The following is a 22,546-nucleotide window of genomic DNA, read 5'->3' on the forward strand; positions in this document are numbered from 1 at the left end:
CCTACCCCAACAGGCCTTTAGTTTGCAACTCGCCCAATATAAAAAAAAAAAAAATGAGACCGCAGACAAGGTAACTTTTAAGTCGTCTCGAGTGAAAATGATGAAGAAAACTGGTTTGGGAATTTCCATTTAATTACAAATTCCAAATCTACTATACAAAGCTGAAACCATTTAGGTGAATTAAAATTGATACCATAATTATGTAGTTACTACAGAACTTATGTGAACAATACAGAATGGCAATTGTACCACATAAAACTAAACATAACACAAATAAGATTGGAATAAACATTAAGAGTTATTAAATGTGACATTTTCAAATGCACAATTATGTCTCCAAAAATATAAAACATTACACACAGATGTTAACTCTCATACTTCATAAAGCCTCACTCGGATGTAACTCTATCATTAACAATCATAAGGTATGACAACTCACATACCTTGTGCACCAATATCATCAGCATCAATACCTAACATTGCCATATCATCTGCATCTAACTTTGAGTTCTTGACAGGTGTGGTTGGCAGGCGCGGACCTCCCATAGGTTGCATGCCCATAGGTGGAGGTCCCATAGGAGGCATGCCCATTGGGGGCATACCCATAGGTGGAGGGCCCATGGGGCCACCCATCGGTGGGCAACCCATTCTTGGACCACCCATAGGACCCATAGGGCCCATAGGCCCCATCGGACCCATTGGTCCCATCGGGCCTGGTGGGTAAGTTCCTGGGTAGGTGCCAGGAGGGCCGTCGTACATAGCCATCCCCATGGGTGCAGGCTGCATGCTTCCATCCATTCCCACTGGTGTTCCTGGGACTGCGGTCTGGCTGGCATTCTGGCTTGATGCATCCATACTTATGCCAATTGTTGGGGGCATGGATCCCATTAGATTTGGTGTCCCATCCAAGTTCATTTGAGGCGCGAACATTCCATCCATTCCCATGTGAGGGACGGCTGGGGTAGCCATCATATTGGGGGGTGGGTTACTCAAATTTGGCATGGTTGACAGCATGTTGGGTGGTGGGTTCTTTACATCAGGTAAATCTGAAACGTCAGAGTCCACCTTGGGTTCTGGTGGTTTGCTCGGATCAGGGAATATTATTTCCAAAGCATCCTGGAAATCTTTGGAAAGGCCTGGACCACTTTCAGCCTCCTCTTCAAGTTCCATGGGCACAGCCTCGGTAGTAGCAGGTGCTGATTGAACTTTCTCCATGAATTGCATCTGTTCGGAAAGCTTCCTGAGTGCCTGCTTCTTGTCAGAATCTTTGTTGTTTTTCATTAAATTATCTATGGATACAGCTGGTGTTTTTGACAATATTAAAGTAGACTTGGGCATGGGAGTGCCTGATAGAGAAACAGGGTTGATAAGGGTTGGGGGCTCCAGTGTTGCAGTGCCATCTAAAAGCCTAGCCTGATATTCCATTATGCTAGCATTGATTTGAGCTGCACTTGGTATAGGCTGTTTGATACGCTCTTTCAATGAGGTTCCATCTGGTGTAGAGGATATACTAGAAGCACCCATTCCTGGAGACATATGTTTGCCAGGAGTTGAGTCTGTAGTGCCAGGAGACATGTTAGCACCATGAGGTGGCGACATGTTTTCATCAGACTTGGATTTGTCATCATTACCCTTCTTTGAAAAGTTCTTGAATACTGGCATTCGTCCTATGAATGGTAACTTGGACTTAATTGTAAGAACCGGTTGTTGCTGTTTTCTTCCTTTCCTATATTCTCCACTCTGCTTTTCAAAGTGAGTTTCCTCGTCCTCCTCTTCTCTTTGGGGAGGGTGTCGCACATCTTCATCTCTTCCTCTTTCCCTGTCGCGCCCCCTTTCATGATCTCGATCTCTGTCCCGCTCACGGTCACGATCTCTGTCTCCATCTCGGTCTCTCTCTCTGTGCCGATCTCCACGTTCTCTGTCCCTGTTTTTCTCATTCATTCTTCGGTGAGGGGGAGGACTTTCTCGCATTGCTCCTCCACTTCGTGCAGATGAATCCCATCTTGTATCTTCATTGGTTCCTCTTGATCTTCTATTTTTTGGTGGGGTAACATCTCCAGAAAACTTGTTTCTACCATACTGAGGTTCCGGATAAAAGTTTTTGTCCCTACGAGTTCTGTCCTTGTCTCCTTTCGACTCTCTGTCAGGCTCTCTTTCTTTGTGGTTGTCAACATTTTTGCGTTTCATACGGTCCTTCAGATTGCTTAAGAGCTGATTGCCTGGTTCTTCAACAGGGAGCCATTCTCTCATCATGCGATCATCCACTGGAGCGTTAGGATGGCGACCAGCTGTGGCTGTGCGGGACGGACTAGTTCCATTCTTGCGATCAGGTGAATCCCATTTACTTTTCAGTTGAGCTGAGGATGCTACCATTGTTTGCTCAGTAGGTTCCACAAATGACTTCTAGAAAAGAAAAAGATGATGATGTGTTAGTTGAAAAATACATGAAGATACTTTCATTGATCCAGGTGCGACTCCATGGGGAAGGGGAGGGGGATTACCCCCCAGAATACAGCCAATCCGCTTGAAAGGTGGGGAAAAAAAGCATTAATTTGCCCTGAAGATTGCAAAAAGCACTCCTAAGAACACCCTTAGCAACCTCTTGGAGCCGCACCTGCATTGATCAAGACTTTGCATACTTACTTCAATACTGTGTCGAGATTCCTTGTTCCTCATAGCCACTCTGATACTTTTTGACTTATCAGTTTCAGAATCGCATTCATTAATGTCCCTCTCTCTGCCTCGAGCTTTTTCTCTACCCTTCTCCTTTTCTCGCATTCTGGCCCTATCCTTATCATTTTCACGTACTCGCTCTTTTACCCAGCCACCAGTAGCTTCAATGTCTTGACTGCGATCAGCGGATGCAGAGCTGGATGCACTGGATGAGCGGTCCCTTTTCTTAGCTTTAGGCTCAGCTTTTTCACTCCTTTCAAGTCGAGAGAGACGCTCTTTAGCAGGTGGATCAGCAAAGTCTGACTTTTTTTCTTTTGATACCTATGAGGTAAATTATATGTTGTTAGTATCAGTGCTAGTTTAAACTGTGGGTGATAATTTCCGACATACCTGATGCCCATCTGACTTCTTGTCATTCTTAACCTCCGAAAGGCGCTCATAAGCTTGCTCCCTCTCTGATAGCCAGTTGGACTCCCATCCTGAGTTTTCCTTGAGGTAGTCCTTTAACACAATTTAAAATATAAAATAATGAAATAAAACATATGGTTATGAAATGGTGTGTGAGATTGTACTATGAACTCACATGATACTTGGCAGCATGTTGTTTGGACTTCAAGTGAATAGAAGCGCAGTGTAGGTCACCCATCCAGACAGCACACAGTTTGCAGTACCAAGCTGGAGCAGAGATGAAGAACTGCAATCCTGTAATCAGATACACAACCCAAAATCAAATTCAATATTAAGAAAAAAGAGAACAAAAACAATAACAGATATCTGAAAATAGATTTTGGTTAAGCAAACTTCTGGAGACAAGAAAATAACAATGTAACAGATAAAAAAATATTCCCAAATTGGTATCAATAATTTATTTATTAAACCTTCACAAACAAGTCACAAATAACAAAAAAGAAACAAGTAGCAGACATATGTGCTGAACATGGAAGGCCCTCACATTTTGTAGATGGGACTAGCAATCAGTCATTTTATTTTAAATATAAAAAGTAGCTGCTGTTTGTGGACCAATTAATAAGCTACAAATGAAAAGCTAACATCTCAAGAATTAAAACATAACCATTTCAAGATTTGAAATAAAAAGGGGGAATTAATTCAAGTAATGTGATGTCTGATGCTCCCAATATTGGTTTATTACTTAAGCTTAAGCCAAAAGTTCAATCAGTCTTCAAAGATCTTGCAAGCTGTCTGGAGTTGTTGACATTATAAGCAGAAGATTTTTCAATTCTTACCTGGGTGTTGGTAATCATGTAACCAAATAACATACACACAGACAAAAAAAAAAGAAAGGATTCTTACCTTATGAAATTTAATCAAGTAACACAACTGATAGTTGTTAAACTCACTTCATCTTGTCTCTGTTTCCTCGGTTGCTCAACTTACATTTCTAAATTAAATTACGTTATCTACAATTTACAGTGAAACCATAAAATACAGTACCTTTGATAGGAGTCCTCTTGGTTGGAGCTCCAGGGAGTTGAGGCACTTCCTCAGCTGGGTGGTCCTTGTGCCAAGGCATATCTACCAACTTACGTACCTGCAACCATGAGCGGAAGGTTAGAAGACAAATACACTTAAATATTATCAAAAGTAAACAATAAGCTATTAATGTATCTTACCGTTATTTGATCTTTGTGATCTGCACTATGCAAATGATGCAAATATTCCTTAGCAGTACGGGGAAAGGCATTGCAAACCCTGCACCAATGATTTTCAGGGTCAAAATGAATATAATTGTACTTTTGAAAATCTTCTTCCGGAGATGTGCTGTCAGGTTTCTCTATCTGTTTAACTTCTTCTGCGGATGAGTCACTTGATGATGATCGTGATTGAGCTTTACCACTTGATCTGGAACGTTCACGCACCTCTCTGCCCTTCTTCTTAGCAGCCTGAGCAAAAAATGATAGATTAGGAAAGTGAACTAAAACTTCAGATGACTTTGAAAGAAAGCCTTTGAATTCCAGATTTTGATCTTACCTTCTCTCCATCAAGTTCAATCTTTCTCTGAGCTTGCTCCTTGCTGTCACCAATTATCCCTGTCAGCATGTCAATGACATTATGGATGGCCTTCAACTTATTTTGGATCTCAACCTAGATTGGGATAAAACCGAGAAAACAGAAGATACTTTTAATAATAAATACTCACCACTGCGCATAAGCCATAAAAATTGCACAACCAGAAAGGGGGGGCCAGAGGCCTTTTGCCCCATGTGGCACAAAGACGACATTTGATTAACAAACCTGCAGTTTATGGTTTTCAAGAAGAATCCTTTCATTATCTCGAGAGCTTTCAGATGACAGTTCTTCTTCTTGTCCCCGAAGCAATCCTAGCTCTCGATCAAACACTTTTGCCTTCCTTAAGTAATCTTCACGTTGAGTCAGCAGATGTTGTTTCTGAGTGCGCTGTTCACGTTCAATAGCTGGAAGATAACAGCAACAATAATAATAATAATAGTCACAGTGCAAACAGGAGACACAATGCCGTGAATTCCCCATTACAAACCTTCTTGCTTGACAGATTCATCTGCTGTTCCTGGAGGTGGAGGCACACTGAGATTTGAATCATGGGCTTGAGGCATTGGAACAGGTACTGGGACAGGTGTGGGTGCAGAACTATTATGCACGATGTCTGGAAACACATTTGGTAATAACAAAATTTAAAAGAAGTACAAAGGGTCAAAGATAAAGCTTCAAGAGTTCAGAGCCCATGTTGAAAGTACAATTATTGAAGCACATGACGGATGGGTTCAAAAAGAAAAAACTTGAGAAGTACACATTGTCTTGACAAATTTATGATCCTTATCGCTCTACCACAAAGATAAAGCTGTGGAGAGTTTGACGCTTCATGCAAGGAGCCATACACAGCAGGTTTGTTTCCATTAGCATTGGTCACATAACTTTGTGATTCGCTTCAACTAATAAGCTGACCACAAAATTGATGGAGTCTATAATTAGTAGCCATATGACTGATAAAATAAGATAGATGATAAAACACAGTACATAACGAAACATCTTCAAACCACTAACCAGCAACATGTGCAGATGTAGGAGCAGACCAAGACATCGAGGAAGGTGCTGTGGCCTGCGTTGTCATATAATCCTGCAAGAAAGTTAAATTTTCTTAAAACCTCTGCAGCTTTATTAAGTTGACAAAATGACACTCACATAAGAACAGTGCAAGACCCTTTCCCTGTTTACACTGAGTTTGATGGGGTTTGTAAAAAATTTAGGTGTGCCAAAAGCCATGAGTGAGCTTCCCTCCCCAAATAACAGTTGAAAGAGATCAAAGACACGCACTTGAGCCTACATTAGGAAAAGTTCGTGAACATTAACCTTCAGGCAATATCCTGGAGTATCCTTGAGCATCGTCATCTAAAATAAAGAACTCACCTTTAGAACACATCTTAGAATGAGGGAAATTTGTCACATATTCAGATGATTATTAGTTATGAAGTGACTGCCAGTGTACAAATTGATTACTGCTACAACCAGCCAGGGTTCCGCACATTTCGAATTTGACACAGTTCTAGTCGCAATACACAATTACCGGCATCTTCATTCAATTTTTGACAGTACAGGTGATGAGAAAATGGTGCTCTCTCGTTACCAGAAGGGGATTGATAATGTAAAATAGTTCAAAGATGTACAGGAAAAATAATAATATGAGAGACATGCTTGAAACCCCATCTTCACAACTCAAGTTCTCTGTTAAAGGCACCAGCATACATGTTGCAGAGGCATTCTTAGCTTAGTGGAGCTACCTGCACTGCATCGGATAAAAGTACTTTAAGTAACACCCATTTAATACATTACAATGTACTTACAAGTAAATGCCATTGATGACATGCAGGAACAAACATCAGACATACTGTTTGTAATAAATAATTTTTGTACGACATGAATATTTAGGATGAAGGAAAGAAAAATTTTCATTAAGAGGCAGTCTTAATGTCTCATCTTTTTGCAAGGAACCTTTTGTTGGAATTTTGGCTAGTGACCTTGCTGCATTTTGAAGCTTTTCATTAGATAATCATAAAAGATGAAAAACTATTTATGATTGGAATAATATTTATCTTTTTTCAAACAAATTGGAATTTGAATAAAAGCAAAGTTTGAAAGAGCAGATATATGTAGGCACTCACGCCTGTGTACTATGTACTTCTATTTCAAAGAAAACTTTCAATGAGAGTGGAAGGGAGGGAACGGTGCAGAAGGACTATTACATTATTACAATTCTCTTACCATCACTCCTGGCGGGTAAAGTGAAGGTGGTGGTTGATGCTGATAGTAGCTGTCATAGGCGGGGTATCCTGGAGGTGGCCCTGGAGGGTGCCCTTGAGGAGGTGCTGTTATTCCCGGAGGAGCAATTGTCTGATGCTGGAATGGTGCAGGATATTGTTGGCGAACTACAGGTGAGTCAACTCCCGGAGGATGTGTACCACGATAGGGATCCTGCAATGATTCAACAGAACACAATACGGTTCAGTTTGATGCATCATACACAGGGTGTATATAGGATAGATCGTACAAATGGGCACAACTTTGTAATGTACCTCATTGTACGAGGTGTACGATGAAGAATGATGTACCTGCTGAGCATAGCCAGAAGAAGTCTGTACATGTTGCCTGCTGGGTGGCGTCTTGCTGCGGGAACCACTTACATTTCTCCCTCGATTCCTGCAGAGAAATAAAAAAATTACTAAAAAAAATGGTAGAATGGAAAAACACAAAAAGAAAATTAGGTGTGAAGAAATACAACTCACCTTGGAGAAGGACTACGGCTGAAATTCCTTCTATTTCTGGGAGAGTCACTTCGCGACCTGGAGCGAGACCTAGAAGATGATCTAGAGCGAACCCTTTTCCGCTGAGGAGAATGAGATCGTGATCTCCTACCCTGAGGACTTCTGAATTTACGTTCTCGATGATCTCGACCACCATGGTTGCCCCAATTGGATCGATCTCCTCCACGGAAACGACCTCTGCAAAATAAATTGAATTTGTTAGACAGATGAAATATGGCTGAAACCTAAATAGAAAAGAAACGGTACAGACAAAATCCATTTACCTTGGGCTAGCAGGACTCCCTCTTTCTGCATTCCATCTCCCCCTCCCTCTCCCCATGTCTCTATCCCTCATAAACCTTCCCCTTTCCATATTGACTTGTGGTGTCTTCAGTCCTCTTCAATTCTTGCTTCAGTCTGTAAATACAACTCTAAATCCCAGATTCCTGACACTTGTTTAATCCTGATCGCCAGAATACTCTACTGAGTTGCTGCTTCTTTCATGATCTTCAAGGAAATTGCTTCTGCTTGGTCATCTTTACATCCAAAGTCTTCACGGCCCTCTATGGAATCTAAGGAAAAGAAAAACAAAAATAATAACATGATACACAAAAGAAAAACTTAATAATGAACAAGGGTGAGCAGCTCCAGACAAAATTTAGATTCCAAATTCTTTAAGTGAACTTCGATCAAGTCACAACTTGGCAGTGATTTCAAGTGTTATACATATTTTGAGATGTATGGCCAGTAGGCATGAGATCCACTGGCTCAAAAACATTAGCCGCAATAGAATCAGCAAAAACAACAGCCAAACTAATTAGGGGAACACAATTGCTATTCATTTGTATTAGTGACAAGACATTAAAGCTTGTGTTGAGAAGTGAAGACGTTTTTACGGACATTACTATTAAAACATGGGAATATAAGGCCGATGTGCAGAAACGTACTGGGTCTCTCATGACAATGAACCATCCAAATTATCCGGCCAGGCAAAACTCAATCTAATGAAAGGTCCACATACAACGAACGAGCTCAGGATCCAACAGAACGATATGTCAACTACTAAATAAATCATACTTGGACTGTTCCAGCGGATCTAAAAGTAAGGTGACTACCAAGTCTGGCACATAAAACAGCCAAATTAATCATTTGAGAGGGGGGAAAAAATATTCATACGAAAAAAGTTAGGCTCTCCTCGCCGCGCGAAATTCGCCTGCATGCAACGGGCCCTAGTGTTCCGAAGATGACGGCCGACTCACGACCTGAGCAGTGTTGAGTCGAGGACGACAAGGGTGGCAACGGTTAACGGACAGGTGTCCCTATATTACCACACAATTACAATCGCTCTTTTCAACACCAAATTTTTTACAGAATTCTTAACCACACTTTTACGCCTTTGCATTCGGCATCAAAACAAAAGCGGTTAAACTAACGAAGTGGAGATACTACAAAGCTGTTTAAAAACGAAGTATATGCTGACGTTCCAGTAGATTTCTTTACGTCAGCTAATGAAATAATAAATTTTAAATGAATGAACGAAGTTTATCAAATCACTCACTTGTTAGGCTCCGGTACGATTATCCCCGAGGGGAGAAGCCGAGTCGAAAGTCCTCTTCTAACTCTGACAGTTCAACATGAAACGTACTACAAAAATGTGCAGGGCGAAATGCTCCAAAGTCACTTGCCAAAATTAAGTTAGCAACGTAAATACAGAGATTATCCAAACAGAAAGACGAACACGCCGACCTGAGCAAACGCTAAGCCCTGCACACCGCCATTTTCTAAGTTCACCAAGCCTAGTGCTCTCCACGGAAGTTGTACCCTGGGAGTGTTAGCCGGGGCACGGTCCATTTCCGAGTCTCTCACTTCCTAGAGTTCCAGCAGCATTAGCACTAGCAGACGGCTCGTTCAACTTCGGATTTTGTTTTGATGGATTTTTAACGGCAGGGCACATTCAGGCTAGCCTATCTCCCAAGAATAAGGTCCAGAATTGTCGACATTTGTTTCTAGTATGATGTAACCTGTATATTTCAAAAGAAATATGCCCCGTGACTCGAAGAAATTCAAGATTAAGTGCATTTGTGACCTAACCTAACCTATCAACAACTCAAAACAAAACCAAGAAAAATGAAATTTCACAACAGATGAGGTGTTTGGATAACGCTCTTTCTACTAGTGTAAGTTACTCTAACTTTTTCTCCAATTTTTCCAGTTTAGAATTGTTTTCTGACCTTTCTTAGTTCAAAATTTGGAATATCTCCTGTGTTTTAGCATGAGCCACTAATACGTCATCAAATATTTTCTTTTCAATCAGCTGATTGTGTCTAATGCAGAGCTGCATACGTCCCAAGTTCTTTGGGCAATCCAACTTGGTCGTGGCCCTTCGTAAAATTTTTGACACTCTGAATGAAAAAAAGAAAATGGAAGGCCAGGGTGGGTCAGGAGCAGCAACAATCAGAACTGATGAAGATTGTCATGATTCTGCGGGTAGCAGTGAGGAGGCAGGCACTGAGAGGACTCCCAGTGTCTGCCGGCATGCCAATGTTTGCACCGATGACAATGAGTTTATTAGGTAAGAATTTGATACTAGTTCACTTTCTTATTGCCAGAACTGTTGTAGAAACCATATATCAATCCATTTTACTGTATTCTGTGTTAAGACAACTAATTACCATTTTTATTGGTGTTGTAAAGTTATGCCCCAGAACTTGCTGTTGGAAAAATAGGATTGTGGATATCAGGGTCCAAACTAACAGCTGAAGTAGGCTATTTTGAAATGGAGATTACTGACTGCGGCGTTGATGGCAAGATACATATTGGTGTTGCAAGTTGGAAACACCCGCTTCACAGTCACATTGGCCACAGTTTGGGATCCATCGGTCTTTCAGTAGAAAATGGCCAGTAAGACTATTTTAAGTTAATTCCGCATTTGTTGTTGTGGTAATTGCCTCCTTTACTTACTAATAAGTTCCTTCCTTTTAGTTTATTTAAAGATGGTGAAATGGCTACTGATACAGTCCGAGTAAAAGTAGCTCGGGAATATGATAGAGTGGGATGTGGCTTGAGATATGAGCAACATTTTGACTCCGGAGATGATGCTGATGATACAGAGTCCTTTGTACTTGTGTACTTCACATTAAATGGAAAAGAGGTATTTAAACTCTGTCCAGATTTTCTTTTTTCTGAAGAAATAATGTTGAAACAAAGCAGTGAGATATTCCTTTTAAAAAAATAATTGTTGCTTCCTGTACAGATTGGTTCTTTGTGGACACATCTGCCCTTGGGCGGCTTTCATCCAGCTGTATCTATGCAGTCACCTGGTGAAGAAGTGCGAGTGTGCCTTGGTTTACCTGGACATCCTATGCATGATGACGATGAAATGATTGTTGATAGTAATGAAGATGATTGGTGTCGCCTCAGTGATGTGCATCAACGAGGACAGTACCTTGAATATTGTGGAAAAGGCCAAAGTATTGCAGATGTTGGCTTAGCTCAAGCAAGATTTCCCTTAAATACAACACACCACTATTTTGAAATTGAAATTGTTGATCCTGGAGAAAATTGCTACATTGCTATTGGATTAACTAGAAAGGTACTCAAAGCCTCGTTTTGTTCATATGCCCTCCTGCTCTGTTCTTGTGCAGAATTAAAAAAGCGTGAAATTTTTATTATCTTTTGTGTTAACAAGTTGTTTGTTCCTCTCCATTTATTTCATAAGGACTACCCTGACAGAAGAAATCCAGGCTGGAATAAAGGATCTATTGGATATCATGCTGATGATGGAAAAATTTTCATGGGAAGTGGTAAAGGAGACCCATTTGGACCTAGGTGTCACAAGGGGGATCGAATGGGGTGTGGAATTTATTTTGCTCCAGATTACATAAGTGAATATGACAGGTAAAATAATAACTTCTGGTGTACAAATATTCTTTCTTAAAATATTTAAAAATAGACCCCCTGACATTGATGTTTTTTTTGTTTATAGTGACTGTGATGTTGGGAACAGTCCTCCTCGGGCTGGCTCTTCAAATGGTAAAGATGTTGAGTTAATTGACCTGACTGTCGATACAAGTGGAAGTGAAGATGATGAGTGGTGGACTCACCAAGGGAAGGTTAAATGTGGCAGCAAGGTTGAGGTATGTAATGCAGTTGAAGTGGATTGTTATTTATTCATCGTGGCGCTCGTTTTTCAATAATAACCTTTTCACATTTAGATTTTCTTCACCCGAAATGGAAAAACTGTAGGAATGCGCCAAGTTCGGATACCAAAAGGAGGTTTTTATCCAACCGTAGGCATGTTAGGTTTAAATGAGAAGGTGAGAGTGGATTTACGACCATTAACAGGTTGAAGATATCAGATCAAATTTTAATTTATCTAGTCAGGGCGTTACTGTACCGACTGTTCATAAATAATAATAATAATACTGCAAGAACCATAAAGTAAGGCCCAAAGGCAACTTTTCTGTCTTTTGTTTCTTGACCTGTAGATGTTTGTTGTAGACAAACATTAATGCATTATGATCTCAATGAAAGATTTGAGTGAATCGTAAGTTCACATTAACCTTTACAAGTGATACTTAGCTAGTCGTATTTTTATCTTTACCAAAGCATAATCTGTGATCATTAGGCTCATAGCTGTGAGGAAAGGCATATGAGTTGTATTCCAACTATATTGAATATCGAACGGCCTCCACCAGTTTGTCCTTATCAAAAAGATGAAAGTCTTATATTTTTATTCCCTGAATGACCTAACTCAGTCTCTAATTTAATCTTTACTTAATAGAAAGAGCAGGAGCGTAGGTTTATGATTTCCAAATATAATTTATTGTTCATGTGCGATTCAGGGTATGTATTCAGCCATGAATTCAGAATACATCTCAAAGAGTGGGAGAAAAAGCACATTTGTCTGTGCCCCCACCATGAGTCATTTTAGAAATTATTTCTAATCTCCCGTTTCCTCCATTTGGAAATGCCATTTGTTGGCCAAACTTTAAATCAGGGTGGGTGACAATTACTTTTAAGTGAAGTCACACTATTTTTCTACCAAATTTTGAAGTTTATTAACAAGCTTTTAGAATTTGACACTGGGTGTTAAAACTCCATTTATGTTCTGCCATGGATTAAGCAACTGGAGCCATGTATGTCCATTTGTGGTCTGACATGGATTAAGCAATTAAGCAATGTCATGATTACCAGTGTGTAGCAAAAGGAAACACTTCACAATTTGCTCAGAATGTTTGTTGTTTTTGGTAAACCACTCTCTCTTTTTCTGTGGCATTAGTTCGCTCAATAGTTTCTCATGTTTCACTGTCTATCTTGTAGGAACTCTTCCAGCTATTCGTGGCAATTGGTTTTGGCACATCTCATGTATCAGTATCATAATTTCTTTTTGTTTTCATTTATTTTTTTCTAATATTTTTAAATTTAGTGCCTGCAGGCTGTCCCAAACTGTTACAAATATCTGCTTTTCTTTAATTATTTTGACTTGTGTACCTTCACTTGTGATTGCAGTTTCGAATAAACATTCCTGTGTGGGACCTACTTTCTTAAAATTCCATCCTATTTCAAGAGGAATATTTTTTATTTTGTTTTCTACTGTCTCATCCAAACCTTGTGATCTTTGAACTGTCTGCAATTGTGTGTAGTCTATATCGATTTCTATTATGCTAACCAGAATGTCTTATTTCTAATTAAAACTTTCACCTTTGTATTGAACTGGATGCCCCTGATTCTCCTCTTTCTCTTAACTATTGGAGAGAAGCTTGTGCTGGGTGCTTTGCATTTACCAAAACCAGGGTAGGAAAGGCAATGAATGACTCAGACGAACATGTACTACAGGAGTTGGCAGTAATTAATATTTATTCATTTAATCACATGTTTACATACATTTTTGAACTGAATGTTGCAAATTAAGTATTTACACATGTATGCACAGAAGCAACTTTTTAAGCTTTAGAAATTTCTCTTCAGAAAAATATACAAATTTTTCACAGCTTTAACATAAAGGATACAACTTAATGTAAGAAAAATTCAGTAAATGCAAACTTTCAAGGTCAAAGACAACTGAATCAACAATTGATTTTTTTTTGGCCTCCAGCGCTGCTTTACGGCCATTATTAGATAAAACAGGTTACATAAATTGATTTGTTGTATTGACTAGAGGATACAAATAAAAACCGTACAATTTGATCAACAACAACCCTTTTGGGTTTAACACATTTAGTGTGAACAAGACCAATCTGGGTTTATCAATGTAGAAAGATGGTGGTAACACTTATTTCACACTGAACGTGTTAAACAAGTATGAAGACCAGGTGAACATTTGTGTCTTAAAGAGCAAGAAAATATTAATGTGATGATAAAATTAAATCCAAGGCAATCAAAATAAAACAACAAGTACTGTAATTGTAAAAAAACAACAAAAACAAAAAAAGACAGCATCTAGAGCAGCGTGAGTAACAGTGGTTCTGTTGTAGGAAAAAGCAGCAATGATCAGAATCCTAAGGGAAGTGCATTTCTTCTTAAAGAAATTTTTTCTTGACAGAATACAGTTTGTTTTCATTACATGGGCTTCACCATCTTTGACTTAAGAAACAAACCGAAGACACCCTGAGCTCACATTGACTCAACTTTCACCTACTCGCAAATAGGTAGGTAATTAGACCTTCTTGTTTTGAATAATTTGCAGCCAACCTACAAACAGAATAATGCGGTTGCAATCTACATGTGATATAAATGGTTGACACAATGTGGTCCTGAGTATGTTCTTAAACTGGCCTTGGAAGTAGAGTATGCTACAGACTCACAATTCCTACTGATGACAGCAGACCATCAACAAATGTTTGGCCTCCTCGTAACTGCAGATTTATCACAGATTTACTGAGGGTTAGTTTAAAAGTAATTTCACTGGACAAGCTGACATTAATGTCACACAACAAATAAATTAAAGCGTTACTTCGTTTGTCTGTACAGCTCAGTCAAAACATCATCCATTAACACAGTACAGAACATAGCTAAGAACTGAGAAAAGTACCTATCATTTCACCAACAAAAATCCTAAGACCATTTCTGCCTTCATTCAACAGTCCAGCCTGCACCATGGCCCAAAATTGAGGGTTGTACCAACAAAGAGAATTCTTTTCACATTCACAGAATGTATTCACACAGCTATTTATGCACAGGGAAGTGCAATGAAACGTCTGAAATTTTAACTGACTGATTAAAAAGGATGGTATAAAAGTAATGCTTCGTCGACCAGATTATGAGCCCTAAAGTTAACAATTATTGTCTAGAAATTTAGTTAGCACAACCCTCTAATAGTCACAGCACTACTCAGCCCACAGCTAAATGAAAAGTTCCAAATGAACACTAGATTGATGTGATGTGAGACACCGGCAAAACTATGAAGAGCTATACCATTTTAAGACTTGTAACCACTATCTAAAATTGTACAATGATATCAAAGATATAATTACAATAAATATACATTCCTTAAGACGACATTCTAAAAATAATAACACAATGTATGTTAGCTGCCAAGATCAGCTTTTAAAAGATCCAGAGGTAGAGCATCACAAACAAGGACTTCGTGATCACCATCTCATCATGCCAAAAAGTAAGAAATAATAACAATAAAATAGCTAAAATGACAGGGTTGATGTCACAACCAGAAGGAATTTCAGGTAAACAGAATAGAACAATTTATTAAACTACAAAAGGGAATAAAAGAAAAACAGGCTAGCATTATTTTGATCCAGTTTCATCATAAAAATGATAGCAATACTTTAGTATCCCCCAAAAAAAGAGTCTGTGATGTTTAACTGTAGTATAGATTTTGATTGAAACACAAAGTCAAACAGAAAACTTCAGTGCTTAGTATTCCAAGAAAAATATTGATCTAGATGAAGCTAGAATACTGAGAAAGACGAGCGCTGGGCGGGTCGGAGAGGCACCACTGTAAAATTAGATGTCATTCCAGAGGGGCCCCTTTGCTCACCGGGCAGGTCTGAACTGATGCAGCACTAGCCCGACCGCGCCCGGCCCTCCCAACCCTCATCCCTAAATACTGAGCAGACCTAATGACACACCATATACAGACCAAGCAATAGACTATACTCTACAGCTGGCAAAATAAAATCTTATTGAAGTAAGTACATGAGTAATACTTTCCAAGTGAAACGACTGCATAAAGCTAGAGTCCTAGGGCTCTAAAGAAAGCAACACCTTAAACATTCCTTAAAAGCAGGATAGGTACACAGAGTTTGTTCAATAGACAAATAATATCATACAAAACATTTTCTTTTTCAATTGGGAGAAAAATGGAAAAGATGATTTCAATGGTGGTCAATGAGTTTTCTGTCAAAAAGAGAAAACACCATTATGATACACAAATTAGAAATTTGAAGTAAAAAAATAATAAATGCACTGGAATAAAAAATATGTAGCACCTACAAAACAAAACTAAATAAGAAAAAAATCTATCAATTTAAAAAAAAAAAATGAATAAATGGAAGGCAGGGATTTAAAGTCTGCCTTCAACTCCAGATGTGTACTACATTTGCTAGTGGAAGATCTGATTTCAACCCTTCCATGCCCCCAGGGCAACAAAAGGTTCACACATACAAAAATACTGGTTTAGAGTAAAGCTGAATAGAATAAATTGAGCCACATTGTTCCATTATTAGACAATGGATGCTTTTCTCACAAACAGCATTTTTGTAATCAAAATTTTGTCTCCGTGACAAAATAAGTGTTTCTGCCAGTTATTCTACCAGGTATTTACATAGAAAACAGAATTGAAATCCAATAGCATCACATTGGTCAGACATGCACAACAAACAATTCACCAAAGAAGACGTTGTTTCCTGATAGTGATAACAGTTTGACTAGGGAAAATGTTACATCATATATGTGGTATCTAAGTGGTAGGGGATGGGTATTAACAAGTCTACTGACAGAAACTTTGAAATTATCTCAGCTAATAGCATTGAGGGAAAAACAATTTATCAATCTATCAGTCCAATTGCTGCCATTCAAATAATATTCAAAGAAGAATATAACTACAATACACCAATCTGAAAGTATTGCCTAGATGAGTCACATCAATTCCAGCTGCTTACTGCTAGTCAGTAATGGATGGAACTGATAGATGACCATATTGGATCAAATTAGGAAAAATCTTACATCGAAAGTAACTGGAATGCATCATTCCTGTACTGGAGGTACTAATTTTCCAAACAATACTTGGGTACATGTCTACCACACCAACTCTCCCATTCCTTGCCAATAATAAAGGCTTTCTTACAAAATGCATGAGGCATCCCTAAATGGAAGGACACTTTGCAACAATGATAATATCTTGGAGCTAAGCACAATGACACAAGCCAATGAAAAGAAAAAAGGTGCTCTACCTTTATCAAACCGTACGGCTTATTACTTTGATGTGCTTTCATTACTACAAATCAAAGACAGCATAACATATTAAAAGCAATTTCCCAGTCCATTTGATAAAATTAAAATGATATATGCATAATACAAGGCAGTAGCTGCCGTTGAGACTTTCTTCCTCATACTAAAACTAGTTAACACTGACCACTGCATTTCCAGTGTAGCTGAGCATTTAATTCATGGTTCTGAAAAGGTTTCAATCTAAGGCATCAGGGTCTACATTACCATGAGATACTTTATCTTACGGAAGGTGAAAGGCTCTAACATCAGCAGTTGAAAGGCCTGCCTTTAAGTAGGGTATCTCTGCATGTCAGTCTAATTCAGTCCATAATTCTGTTAATAGAATTACAGAAGTTTTCTACAAGTAGATGGATAAGGTACATAAGGATATAGCACACACATTTGTTTTTAAATCTAGAGATACTGCCACCAACACCCCAGTCTGACAACACAAAGAGAATCATTCCAAAAACTTTGTGAACAATTTGAGAGCTTCATCCATGGACCTTAATTCCACAAAAAAAGTCCTGTTTAAAAAAAACAGGAGTTTGTCTAAAAGTCAAACAACATGCTTCGCTTTCCTCAAACTGAAAACCTACTGTGCCATTTCCAAGCTAACTTCATGAGTCTTTTAAAGGTAAACATCAGCACAAGCAGCAATGGTCACCACCAAAATAATGCAATTGATGTTATGTAGATGAAGGCTTGAGCAATGAGGATGGAGAACACATTCACGTCCATTACTTTTTTTGTTGTAGAATGAAAGCAGTCACACCAATAGGAAACACCATTTTAGTGTAGTCGAGAACGTAAAGGGAACCTCAAACTGCATCAACCTATCAAAGAAAGCAGGACAAAAACAAGATAAATCATCGGAGAGTTTGAATAGACAGGGAGAAAATCTTGAGATAATTTAATTTTAAAACTGACCTTAGGAGTAATGCACACCTCTGGTTGCTTTTGTGGCCGGCTACAGGAGTCCAAGGTATTAGGGACGCTAAAATAAATAAAAACATTGTAAAATTGTAGTTTAACTAAAACAGACTTCTTCCCCATTAATCAAATAATGGCATAACACAGGAATTAATCAAGTTTCAGGGCAAATGACATATGTGGATGTGTTGGAATGTGTGAACTTTTGTCTACATGCTTACCATTCAGGTAATAAATCTGGCATAGAGGCTGGTGGCTGAGCAGTGCTAGCATTCAAGCTGGGAACAGGGGCAGGTGTGGTGAGAGGAACGGCATCAGGCGATGGTGAGGCAATAGAACACTGGCTAGATGTGGTGGCAGCGGCAGAGCTAGCCCCGTCAAGGCAGCTATTGGGCGTGGTTGAGTGGTCTGATGAAGCAATGATGTGGAGAGCATGGCTGGTTGGAACTACTGGAGAAACGTGTGAAGCTTCGTTGGTGACACAGGCTGAACTGACTAAGTCAACGGAACCTGCACAAAGAACCAATAGACTAAGCCAAAAGAAGAAAAATTGATTTTTCAATTTTGAGTGTTTTGAATGTACAGTGCAAAGAGATTGAACACTATACAACAATAAATATTTTTGAAAATAATTTAACTAAGAACAAACTATGTTAAGCAAAATAGCACACTATTTTTTCCCCCAATTTTACAATAGAAATAAACACGCACACAAAGGATATAAAAAAAAAGGAAGAGGGAAAACTACAACTACTTGAATAGCCTTAAACAAAATAAACTTTTTAAGGAAAAAAGCTAAGCAAAACTGCAGAACTAAATGCAAAAGTCAGGTTTCTCAGAAACCAAACATCAAAAAGAAATCATGAACAAGAATTTCAATGAATGCAACTTATTAATTTAACACCACACATTAAAGTGAAAGCTACAGCAAAGCAATGTGATCTGACATCCTAGATCAAAGATGAAAATCATTCTATAAGTGACTGGAACTTTCAGATTATTCCAGTTTCATAATGGTTGATGCACAGGTGTAGCAATTCTCTCTGTACTTTGAAAAGTTGGTTGATTTAATTTAAATTGTATTATTATCTTTAGTATTACCTGACAACTCGCCACTGCTAGGAGAGGGAGTGTGCGAAGAGGCTGGGCGTGCAGGTGCAGAGGCAGCAGTGGCATGCAAACTATCAACACTGCAAACTGATGGGCTGACATTCAGCTCGCCCACACGACCCACCTGAGGGGCTTTATCCTTGCTGACAAGGCCAAGCTTAGCCCCCGTTGCAGAGCCATCAGCTCCTCCATCTGCTTTCCTCCCTACTGCAGAGTCTTTTTTGGGAGGAACTATAGGTTTGTTGGGTGGAACAGGAGGTGGCGCTCCACGCCCTAGAGTTGCTTTCTTGGGTGGAGGTTGGGGTTGTACTGCAGAAGGCGTAGAATCGCCAGATGAGGCAGCTGCAGCCTCGGCTGCAGCAGCAGCTGCTGCTGACACATGGAAAGTGAGTTTGCCACCAGCCGATGTGGCATAGAGTTTGGCACCTGGAGTCGGAGCATGGCTCGGGCGGGGAGCAGCCTATGGGGAAAAACAGTTCAAATGATTAATATAAAGAAAACAGAGGGAGCTATAAATACATAGAGTCATTTCAACATACAGTGTTGGGCGGTTGTTCATCTTGAACCGCTGGTGAAGTAGCAGAATTTGGGGAAAAGAGAGCAGTTCTAGCGCTCTGGCCAGGGGAGACAGACCTTGCAATACCTGTAGCTAAAATCAGTGTGGTTATTTATCAGGAAACAAGAGCCACTTACATACAATGCATCACCAAACTTAAGAACACATACTGGGAGCACAGACAGGTACACTGGATACAGTTGCAGTTGGCTGAACAACTTTGGCTACACTACTCAGCATTGGGGTTCCAGTTTGAGCACCAGCATCACCATCAGTCAAACCAGACCAAGGAACACCTTTGACAGTGCCTGAAACAACATTTGACACTTCAGAAGTAGGAATTTTATCTAGCATGAAAAGACAAAAAGGGGAGAAAAAGAACAATTTACATTACACATGTTCTCTACCTGATCCTTGTGGAACAGTTTTGTAGAAAACAGGACCAAACATACCTGGGCGTGATGTGTTCACAGTAGCTTGGAACATAGCAACTTGATGAGCTTCTGCCAACTGTTTGTTTGCAGACAGCAACTCGGTTTTAGACTTTTCCAAATCAGATTCGAGTTCCGTAACTCTGTAAGTAAAGTTTTGAGTTTAGTATAAAAGCATATACATTACAAAGCAGGCGGACAAATAATTAAGATAATAATGTACCTTCTTTGCTCTCGTAGTAGTTGCTGCTTTAAATGCTGGCGCTCTACTTCGAACTTAGCCATTTGCTTTTCCAGCTCAGCTTCCATTTGTAATGACTTTTTACTTTCTTCTTCAAGACCGTCTGCCATAGCATTCATATGGACCTTTTCTTCACTAACAATCTAAAAAAGAACAGAAATTAGCTTTCAGGAGTATAATTTCCCGCTTCATATAAGCGACTTAAAAATGCACTTATCTCACCTGAGCCAAATCTTCAGATCGCTTACGTTCTTCAACATACTTCATGATAAGTTTTTTTCGTTCAGCAAGAAGTAATAAGACAATTTGTTTCTGACGATTCCTTTCTTCCTCCAGAATTTCATTGGCTCTCTTTAAGTCTTTTTCTTGTTTCTTCCGTGTTTGCTTTTCTAACTCTAATTCCTACAGCAATAAAACAAGCTTCAGACTGTAGGAAAATTCCTCCTTAACTAAGGATTTATTGCTGAGTAAGTTCTAAAGAAGACGTACCTGTTTTAATCTTGTTCTTTCCTTTTCCAGACCATAAGTAATATCATCACCTTGGGCAGTGTCATGTTCATGTTTCCTTTTCTCTTCATCAAGCTCTTGAACAACCTAAATAAATAAGAGCAATATTATTACTAAAAATCAATCAATTGCACAAAATGCTGAAAGTACATTCTAAACATAATGTTAAGATCTTTTCAACACGTGTAACATACTTTAAGATGACGAAGTTCCATGTCCCGCAACATCTTTGCCATGCGAAGTTGTGACTGCTTGTGTTGCAATATAACATTATCTAGGGACGCCATTTGATGGTCTGCTAAAAGACAGTCTAGGCCTAGTCGGGAATCCGCAACAGCAAAGCTATCTTGTTGCAAAGCTAAATGTGACTGTGTTAGTGTACCTGGTCTGTGCCGGCTTTGATGAACAAGTTGCTTAACTTTTTCTGACTGTAACAAAATAGCATCAGCGTTATGGGTGCTCAAAACATGCCAAAGTAAAGAATTAAAATTAAAACTGGGAATCAGCATAATTACCTTTAAAGCTGCTATTACTACTTCTCTTGCCTCCAGTTCACCCTCTAGGTAACTGAGAAGTTTCAGGAGTTCCTGCTTACTGAGCTCCATCTTTGGATTTCGCTGAAAACGAAACAGTCGGTGAGTATGACGGATTGAGGGAAGTATTAATGGGGTCCCTTAAAGGCTGTAAAAATATTTGGTGTCATAAAAATTTTCAACTAAAAATAAGTCTTGTGTAATGACAGGACAGGGCCCTAACCTCATCTCAGTACACAAACAAGGGGAGGTAGTGCAGGTGAGACTAGATATAAAGATAACAGCGAATTAAAAATAATGAACATTTCAAGAAACTACAGGAAATTGAGTGTACAGTTTGAATGAAGATTGTGAACAGAGAGCAAGAGTTGAGAGCGGGAAGTGTCAGTATTATTATTTTCCCTGACAAATATAGCATGGTGAGCTCATCAGCTACAAGTCCTAGCGTTCACCTTACAAGGTCTCACGGGGCGCTGAATGGGATTAGGAACCACACTTGCATGTGAAGAGAAAAGGAGGAGCAAGGATTGACTGATGTAAACAAAGGACTTGTGTATCTGTGGCCGGAAAGACAGGACCACAGCCAGGGAAGAAATGGTGGTCAGTGCCAAGCCGATTTGCAGCTGCAGCCTTACTTTCAGGGTGTTGCTAGTCGTTTTGTCCAGAGGCTCGAAGTTAGACCCGGCTCCTTTCTGATGTTGGGGTGACTTGGAAGATGTGGCCTGGCATTCTATTTTATTGGCGTTGGGGTGTGAGGCCATTTTGGATAGGCCTGGCCTGGCCCTGCAGCCTTCAGCGGCGCTTGATCTTGATCCTGATCCGGGGTCAACTACGCAGGGTTCGTAATATCACAGATAGCAGTAGCCATTGATATATCCGGGAGCAAACCCGAGCGAACCGCGGCCGGACCGAGGCTTTCACACGAACAGCATTTCTGGTTTGCACAGCCCGGTGATGTGGTTATCATTGCCGCAGCGCCAAATTCACTTGAAAATAAACACACATGACTTGAGTACTTTGCTATCCGCCCGCAATGCAAAGCAAAGGGTGGGACCGCCCGTCACTTGTCGGAGCTACATGTCTCGACCGCAAGGGGCGCTGTGGTCGCAAAGCGTCAGCGGTGTTAAGGGAAGTTTCAATCTCGTGTTTAAATTCGACAATACTTCGTGACGAGGCTTTTGGGACTATAGAGCTTTGTTGATGCGAGAGAAAATATTTTGGTAATTATTCCGAATAGCGGCTCTACCTATAGGGCGAAAGTTTGGTATCATTGGATAGGTATTGATGAGTACTGTTCGAAGTTCATTAACTTGAAATAAACA

The 22,546-nt window shown here is 39.6% G+C and overlaps 3 protein-coding genes across 9 annotated transcripts; 1 reads left to right on the top strand and 2 right to left on the bottom strand.

Moving 5' to 3' along the window:
• Positions 1–111: 111 nt before the first annotated feature.
• Positions 112–9,298, bottom strand: LOC117639175 (zinc finger matrin-type protein CG9776-like). Of its 2 annotated transcripts, none has more exons than XM_034374582.1 (15): positions 9,025–9,298; positions 7,751–8,038; positions 7,449–7,664; positions 7,239–7,362; positions 6,928–7,137; positions 5,713–5,785; positions 5,189–5,314; positions 4,927–5,105; positions 4,663–4,776; positions 4,305–4,574; positions 4,126–4,222; positions 3,257–3,375; positions 3,064–3,174; positions 2,644–2,994; positions 112–2,403 (listed from the first exon to the last, which is right to left on the bottom strand). In XM_034374582.1, exons 2-15 carry the CDS (start codon positions 7,837–7,839, stop codon positions 436–438), a joined length of 4,047 nt encoding a protein of 1,348 aa, XP_034230473.1. In that variant the 5' UTR covers positions 7,840–8,038; positions 9,025–9,298; the 3' UTR covers positions 112–435. The 2 variants fall into 2 exon arrangements, with proteins under 2 accessions (XP_034230473.1, XP_034230474.1); XM_034374583.1 differs by having other exon boundaries at positions 7,275–7,362; positions 9,025–9,297.
• On the top strand, positions 9,298–13,181 carry LOC117639183 (SPRY domain-containing protein 3-like). Of its 2 annotated transcripts, none has more exons than XM_034374604.1 (8): positions 9,298–9,643; positions 9,738–10,038; positions 10,161–10,367; positions 10,449–10,617; positions 10,720–11,058; positions 11,185–11,363; positions 11,452–11,602; positions 11,681–13,181. In XM_034374604.1, exons 2-8 carry the CDS (start codon positions 9,794–9,796, stop codon positions 11,813–11,815), a joined length of 1,425 nt encoding a protein of 474 aa, XP_034230495.1. In that variant the 5' UTR covers positions 9,298–9,643; positions 9,738–9,793; the 3' UTR covers positions 11,816–13,181. The 2 variants fall into 2 exon arrangements, with proteins under 2 accessions (XP_034230495.1, XP_034230494.1); XM_034374603.1 differs by having other exon boundaries at positions 9,299–9,643; positions 9,781–10,038.
• Positions 13,182–13,296: 115 nt separating this feature from the next.
• LOC117639176 (uncharacterized protein CG10915-like) lies at positions 13,297–22,300 on the bottom strand. 5 transcript variants are annotated; one of them, XM_034374585.1, is made up of 14 exons: positions 21,860–22,300; positions 21,207–21,308; positions 21,074–21,119; positions 20,886–20,986; positions 20,674–20,778; positions 20,407–20,586; positions 20,167–20,327; positions 19,965–20,086; positions 19,683–19,820; positions 19,496–19,605; positions 18,948–19,416; positions 18,068–18,356; positions 17,844–17,910; positions 13,297–17,749 (listed from the first exon to the last, which is right to left on the bottom strand). In XM_034374585.1, the coding sequence occupies exons 1-14, from the start codon at positions 21,983–21,985 to the stop codon at positions 17,735–17,737; spliced, it is 2,031 nt and encodes a 676-aa protein (XP_034230476.1). In that variant the 5' UTR covers positions 21,986–22,300; the 3' UTR covers positions 13,297–17,734. The 5 variants fall into 5 exon arrangements, 4 of the variants coding, with proteins under 4 accessions (XP_034230476.1, XP_034230475.1, XP_034230477.1 ...); XM_034374584.1 differs by having other exon boundaries at positions 20,886–21,119; positions 21,860–22,299; XM_034374586.1 differs by lacking the exon at positions 21,860–22,300 and adding an exon at positions 21,682–21,700 and having other exon boundaries at positions 20,886–21,119.
• Positions 22,301–22,546: the final 246 nt, after the last annotated feature.

Source organism: Thrips palmi, unplaced genomic scaffold (genome assembly GCF_012932325.1).
Source record: "Thrips palmi isolate BJ-2018 unplaced genomic scaffold, TpBJ-2018v1 HiC_scaffold_11, whole genome shotgun sequence".
NCBI classification, from domain to species: Eukaryota; Metazoa; Arthropoda; class Insecta; order Thysanoptera; family Thripidae; genus Thrips; species Thrips palmi.

Bases quoted from the DNA above. Each gene is read 5' to 3' on its own strand.
- LOC117639175 (XM_034374582.1), bottom strand. From the start codon at position 7,839: ATGGAAAGGGGAAGGTTTATGAGGGATAGAGACATGGGGAGAGGGAGG. The intron at 3,376-4,125 runs GTACTGTATTTT...ATCTGATTACAG, and splicing joins CAAGAGGACTCCTATCAAAG to GATTGCAGTTCTTCATCTCT. The intron at 2,404-2,643 runs GTAAGTATGCAA...TTTCTTTTCTAG, and splicing joins AATCTCGACACAGTATTGAA to AAGTCATTTGTGGAACCTAC.
- LOC117639176 (XM_034374584.1), bottom strand. From the start codon at position 21,985: ATGGCCTCACACCCCAACGCCAATAAAATAGAATGCCAGGCCACATCT. The intron at 19,417-19,495 runs GTATGTTGAAAT...TTTTCCCCATAG, and splicing joins ATGAACAACCGCCCAACACT to GCTGCTCCCCGCCCGAGCCA. The intron at 17,911-18,067 runs GTAAGCATGTAG...TATTTATTTTAG, and splicing joins CCAGATTTATTACCTGAATG to CGTCCCTAATACCTTGGACT.
- LOC117639183 (XM_034374604.1), top strand. From the start codon at position 9,794: ATGCAGAGCTGCATACGTCCCAAGTTCTTTGGGCAATCCAACTTGGTC. The intron at 10,039-10,160 runs GTAAGAATTTGA...GGTGTTGTAAAG, and splicing joins GATGACAATGAGTTTATTAG to TTATGCCCCAGAACTTGCTG. The intron at 11,364-11,451 runs GTAAAATAATAA...TTTTGTTTATAG, and splicing joins TACATAAGTGAATATGACAG to TGACTGTGATGTTGGGAACA.